We start from the raw sequence: 6,849 nt of genomic DNA on the forward strand, positions 1-6,849 counted from the left end.
TTTCTTCAGTGATCTCTTGGTTATTTAGTATCACATTGTTTATCCTCCATGTGTTTGTATTTTTTACAGTTTTTTCCCTGTAATTGATATCTAGTCTCATAACAATGTGGTCAGAAAAGATACCTAATATTATTTCAATTTTCTTAAATTTACTGAGGATTGATTTGTGACCCAAATATGATCTATCTTGGAGAATGTTCAATGAGCACTTGAGAAGAAAGTGTATTCTGTTGTTTTTGGATGGAATGTCCTATATATATCAATTAAGTCCGTCTTGTTTAATGTATCATTTACAGCTTGTGTTTCCTTATTTATTTTCATTTGGATCATCTGTCCATTGGTGAAAGTGGGGTGTTAAGTCCCCTACTATGATTGTGTTACTTTCAATTTCCCCCTTTATGGCTGTTAGTGTTTGCCTTATGTATTGAGCTGCTCCTATATTGGGTGCATAAATATTTAATTGTTATATCTTCTTCTTGGATTGATCCCTTGATCATTATGTAGTGTCCATCCTTATCTTTTGTAATAGTCTTTATTTTTATTTTTAATTTTTATGTTTTTAAACTCCACATCTCCACTTTTTTTTTTTTTTTTTTTTTGCAGTATGCGGGCCTCTCACTGTTGTGGCCTCTCCCATTGCGGAGCACAGGCTCTGGACGCACAGGCTCAGTGGCCATGGCTCACGGGCCCAGCCGCTCCACAGCATGTGGGATCCTCCCAGACCGGGGCACGAACCCATGTCTCCTGCATCGGCAGGCGGACTCTCAACCACTGAGCCACCAGGGAAGCCCTTCACTTTTAATTATATAAAGAAAACAGCATGACTGTCACAGAAAAACAATATAGAGAAAGCACAATACTGAGCCTATGATAGAAGCTCAATAAATACTTAATGTATCAGGTCTGCTTTCAAAATGTTATTTCATTATTACATTTATCACAGTTGCTGTGTATGGGCCAAAAATCATTTAGTGCACAAAGAAAAATTTTACAAAGCTTTCAGCATTTATTAAAATTAGGGTAACTGCTGTATTTCCTTTGTAGAATAAGTTTAAGTAAAAAATAAGCTTTCATTTCTAGAATGTTGAACTGAAAATAAGTTTAACAGAATGAATTATTTGTATATGGAAGGTAATAAATATTTGTTTAATGGAATTGGAACTACAAATGCTAAAAATTAAAAAAAAATCTCGTACTAAAGATATAGTACGTAAACCAATATATTAAAAAATTCTATCAGTACTTAAAAAACAGAACATTCTTGATTAATAAAATCTTTGACATCCAGTGAGGAAAATTTCCTTTCAAAGTTTTAAAAACAAAGATCACACGACTCTTTGGCTACAATCTTAACTGAATAAAGAAGCGAATATTTACTAATCTCTAAATCATAATAGTAAAATGATAACTAATAACTAGAAGGATATGTTTTCCTGAAAGTTAACTGAATCAGCATTTCTTTTGTGTATTTAACATTAGTTACAAAAGTTAACTTTTCGTTGATGACAGTCAGCACATTTGCATCTGGACCAGTTTCAAGAACCAAATTACAAACCCCAGAATACAGAAACCTCTGCTCAGCTGTAATTATAGAGCCACTCACTGTAGCCTTCTCACAGTATGCCATTCCTACGGGTGTTTTTTCACAGTAAGTACATTGACGATACAAGTTCACAATAAATCATAATGGTAATATCAATATTATTTTAATATCTTTAAGCAGTAGTAGATAGAGAAAATGCCAGTCTTTTAAAATATTTTTATACGGTGCCAACCGGTCTGCTTTGTACAGCATGAGAGAAACTTTGCAGGTTTTAGAGACCCAGTTCTCACACAATAATATCCTAGAGATATATATATATATATATATATATATATATATATATATATATATATATATATCTGCTGCGCGACTTGTGGGATCTTAGTTCCCCAACCCCAGGCCCTGGGCAGTGAGACTGTGGAGTTCTAACCACTGGACCACCAGGGAACTCCCTATATATATATATTTTTTAAGTTACTCTAAAATACAAAGTGAATCCAATTTTAGGGATAAAAATTAAAAATGGCTCCAATAACTAAAATGAACAAAGGTGAAACAAAAGATATCAGAAGTTCTGTATAATTATTCAATAAGAAAACAGTTGTTGAGCTTTGTAAATTTTCAGATCTTTTGAAAATGAGAAATGAAATCTTTGTTGCATATTTTATTCTGTAATTCAGAATAATGGTAATGCTGCCAATGCTTAATTATATCGGTGATTCTTAAATCAGATGCATCTTCCTTCTTATTTATGCTTATATTACTGATTTGCTGAAAAAGTCCACAGAAATTGAGAAAACACAAACTTTCTTAATAATCCTTTTGCCAGACCTTACAGCTGTGAATTTTTATGAACTCCAGAGCTGAACTAGGACACTCAAGAGAGAAATACAGCTTTCTCCAAAGTGCTCACTATTTACTTATTTTCCACTGTTCATGCTTTTCCCCCAAGAAGCGGTACTGTATTACATGCTCTTTGGGTCCACATGATCATTTTTTGTTGTCTTATAAAATCCAAGTGCATTTTTGTTGGTTTGTTTGGAGACCAGGTATTCCATGGAACAACTAGCACATTTTTGGAGAATCTTAATATTTCTGGACTCCTGACTTACCTTTCCTGAGGGTCACGCCCCAAATAGAGCACCCTACTCCAGGACTGGAGGCAACTGGTAAATTATGGTTTCTCATTGTAGAACTACTTAGCAAAGAGAAAAGGGACAGGTCAGTAACCAAGTGTCATGGAATGGATTCAAGGCCGAAGACTTTTTGACTCCTAAATGAAGCGTCTCTCTTCCTCCAAAATATTATGGTGCAGTCCAGCCTTGTCCGCTGAGATACTGGTTGGGTGCTGATGCCCTCCTAGGTGTGAGAGGCCCTGTTGGGGCTTTTGGTGGCTGAACCTTAGTGCAGCTTGCTGTGCACAGGGTAGAGCAAGGTCATATGTTCTGCCCCCTTGAAAGGCAGCTTCTCATTGGAATAATAGTGTATCACTTCCGGGATGCTGTCAAAGACAGCACTCATCTGATTCAGGGTATACTTGTTGTCTTTGGTCTGAGCCACTATGATGCGGACACATCCTTGACTAGTCTTTAGTGCAATGGAGTAACTACTGGTCCCTGACTCGCTGTTTCAAACTAGGTGCCCAGCTTCTTTACAGGGTTGTAGTCGACTCTCAGCCTCAGCACGGGTGATGGCACCATGATACCAAGGCTGCTTCTCCAGCAGGAGGGCTGAGTCCACTCTTTCCCCCTCACTGTAATCAGAGAGGGTTGGCTTCAAGATCTTCTGGGTCCAGCTCTTCTGTCGGTGGTGTTGCCTCACTGTCTCCTCCTTGACGGAAGGTTGCTCAGAGCCTTCAAACTGAACCGGCATCGCCCACACGATCTGCTCCTTCTTCCACTCCCAGGGCTGCTCGTACTTGGCCGCAGGCCTCTCATCGTCCTGGGGCAGCTGCGCCTTCCGCTCCGGCCCCTCGGCGCGCTGGCCGCCTTCGGCTGCCGGCTCGTAGGGCGTGTCGTACAGCTGCGGCAGCTTCCCCAGCAGCTCCTTGGAGTTCCGTCTCTTGGCCAGCAGCTCGGGCTTCATGCCGTTCTCCCCTGGCTCACAGGGGCTGTCGAGCAGCTGAAGAGCCTTCACCAGGGGGTCTTTGGAACCTCGTCGTCTGATTTCTGTTATCATTGGTTGTGCATCATAGGGTTCCATGTATCCATCATTCTCCCCTACTCTCTCTGCATCCCTTTGGCCTTTCGTCCATTTAGCATCATAAGGGTCAGCGTAGTCTTCTAAAATGATGACCGTGTCTTGCTGCTTAATAATCTTGCCCTTGTCCAGTTCGGGTCCCAGGGAGGAAGGGGAAGAGGACGTGGAGGAAAAGCTGCTGTTACTACTGCTGCTGCTACTACTGCTGCTGGGGTAGTCGCTCTTCCCATGCTTCTCCTGAGTGTCCACCTTGATGAGCCTGTTGACGTAGGTGCTGCAGCCTGAGCTCTTGGCCGCACCCCAGTGGGGCTCCTCCTCGGTGGCCCAGAAGTTCTTGCGGCCCTTGCCCGCGGCAGCCTGAATCAGACCCTGCAGGCTGTCTCGGGATAGCCGGCTATCCTTGAGGGGGCCGACCACGGCCCGTCTGCTCCCCAGCTCAGCCGCTGAGTTCTTTCGTCCCTTGCCCAGGGCGGGCCCCGTGCCACCCGCCTCTGAGTTCTTGCTCAATTTGCCGCCTCCCCTGCTGCCAGGCTTGGCCCGCTCCGACACTGTCTTCAGGTTCAAGGGGAACTCCTTGAACCACTTGGCCGCCATGAGGGGAGCCTGGCTGGCGCGGCTCAGGAGCGTCGTGGCCATGGAGCAGGCGAGCGAGGAGGCCCAGCTTAGACATGGAGAAGCACCAGGGGCCGGGGGCCACTACATTCCCTGGGGCTGGGGCACTAGAGGCTGCAGCGAGGCCCCGCGACGGCTGCTTCATTCATCCTGGTCCGGCCGTCACCTACACCCCTCAGGGTGGGGCCCCTACGGCCCAGGGCCGGGGGCTCGGGGCGCCCAGTGGGCGGGCATGAGATGCCACTCCGGACATGAACGGCAACAGGCACGATGCACCAGGGCCCCGCTCGAGCTCATCTTTAGCGCCTGCACACCCGGGGTCTCCGCAGGTCTCCGGGGGCGGCGAGTGCTGGGGGCTTCCCCTGTGTTTTCCTCCTGAAGTGGGAGAGGCTGGGCCCACGGAAGCCCTGAGACAGCCCTGCCCATTCTCCTGGGGACCAGGGGAGATGAAGCGGAGGCAGCGGGAGTGTCCCCGGCACCACGATGGATGGTGGGCCACCAGCGGACAGCCCGCCCTCTCCAAGAGTCTTTATTTTAAAGTCTGTTTTTTGTGATATGAGTATTACTACTCCAGCTTTCTTTTGATTTCCATTTGCATGGAATATATTTTTCCATCCCCTCACTTTCAGTCTGTATGTGTCCCTAGGTCTGAAGTAGGTCTCTTGTAGACGGCATATATATGGGTCTTGTTTTTGTATCCATTCAGCCAGTCTGTGTCTTTTGGTTGGAGTGTTTAATCCGTTTACATTTAAGGTAATTATCGATATGTATGTTCCTATTTCCATTTTCTTAATTGTTTTGTATTTGTTTTTGTAGGTCTTTTTCTTCTATTGTGTTTCCTGACTAGAGAAGTTCCTTTAGTATTTGTTGTAAATCTGGTTTTGTGGTGCTGAATTCCATTAACTTTTGCTTGTCTGTAAGGTTTTTAATTTCTCCATCAAATCTGAATGAGATCCTTGCTGGGTAGTGCAATCTTGGTTGTAGGTTTTCATTTTAAATATGCCCTGCCACTCCCTTCTGGCTTTCAGAGTTTCTGCTGAAAGATCAGCTGTTAACCTTATGGGGTTTCCCTTGTTTATTATTTTCCCTTGTATGTTGTTATTTGTTATTTTCCCTTGCTGCTTTTAATATTTTTACCTTGAATTTAATTTTTGTTACTTTGATTAATATGTGTTTAGACATGTTTCTCCTTGGATTTATCCTGTATGGGACTGTCTGTGCTTCTTGGACTTGATTGATTATTTCCTTTCCCACTTTAGGGAGGTTTTCAACTATAATTTCTTCAAATATTTTCTCAGTCACTTTTTTTTTTCTTCTTCTTCTAGGACCCCTATAATTCAAATGTTGGTGTGTTTAATGTTGTCCCAGAGGTCTCTGAAGCTGTTCTCAATTCTTTTCATTCTTTTTTTTTTATTCTGCTCTGCGGCATTTATTTCCACTATTTTGTCTTCCAGGTGACTCATCCATTCTTCAGCCTCAGTTATTCTGCTATTGGTTCCTTCTAGGGAATTTTTTATTTCATTTATTGTGTTGTTCATCATTGTTTGTTTGCTCTTTAGTTCTACGTCCTTGTTTAGTTCTACGTCCATTCTATTTCTGAGATTTTGATCATCTTTACTATCATTACTCTGAATTCTTTTTCAGATAGACTTCTTATTTCCTCTTCATTTGTTTTTTCTGGTGGGTTTTTTCCTTGCTCCTTCAACTGCTGCATATTTCTCTGTTTTCTCATTTTGTTAAACTAACTGTGCTTGGGGGTCTCCTTTTCATAGACTGCAGGTTTGTAGTTCCCATTATTTTTGGTATCTGCCACCAGTGTGTGAAGTTGGTTCAGTGGCTTGTGTAGGCTTCCTGGTGGAGGTGACTGGTGCCTGTGTTCTCATGGGTGGCGCTGTATCTTGTCCTTCTGGTGAGCAGGGCCACATCCAGTGGTGTGTTTTGGAGTGTCTGTGAACTTAGTATGACTTTAGGCAGCCTCTCTGCTAATGGGTGTGGTTGTATTCCTGTCTTGCTAGTTGATTGGCATGGGACGTCAAGCGCTGGAGCTTTCTGGCCATTATTTGGAGCTGTGTCTTAGTGTTGAGATGGAGATCTCTGGGAGAGCTCTTTCTGATTGATGATACATGGGGCAGGGAAGTTTCTCGTGGTCCAATGTCCTGGACTCAGCCCTCCCACCTTGGAGGTGCCCAACACTCTGCTGGAGCACCAAGACCCTGCCAAACCCACAGCTCAGAAGAAAACGAAGAGAGAACAAAACAAACAAAAAAAGAATACAAAAAGGAAAAATGAACAGACAGGACAAATGGTAAAAACATTTGTCCTTTTACCTAGGACAAATGGTAAAAGCAAACCTATACAGAAAAAATCACACCAAGAAGCATACACATACACACTCACAAAAAGAGAAAAAGGATAAATAAATACATATATATGAAGAGAGCAACCAAACCAATAAACAAATCTACCAATGATAATAAGAACTAAATACTATACTA

General features: G+C 43.0%; 1 protein-coding gene across 1 annotated transcript; it reads right to left on the reverse strand.

Annotated features, from left to right (window-relative positions):
• Positions 1 to 2,944: 2,944 nt before the first annotated feature.
• LOC132508892 (SH2 domain-containing adapter protein E-like) lies at positions 2,945 to 4,444 on the reverse strand. The gene is given in 1 exon segment (XM_060129330.1): positions 2,945 to 4,444. A coding segment is annotated over 1 exon segment (1,500 nt).
• Between the last annotated feature and the right edge of the window lie 2,405 nt (positions 4,445 to 6,849).

This window comes from Lagenorhynchus albirostris, chromosome 18 (genome assembly GCF_949774975.1).
Source record: "Lagenorhynchus albirostris chromosome 18, mLagAlb1.1, whole genome shotgun sequence".
NCBI lineage: Eukaryota > Metazoa > Chordata > Mammalia > Artiodactyla > Delphinidae > Lagenorhynchus > Lagenorhynchus albirostris.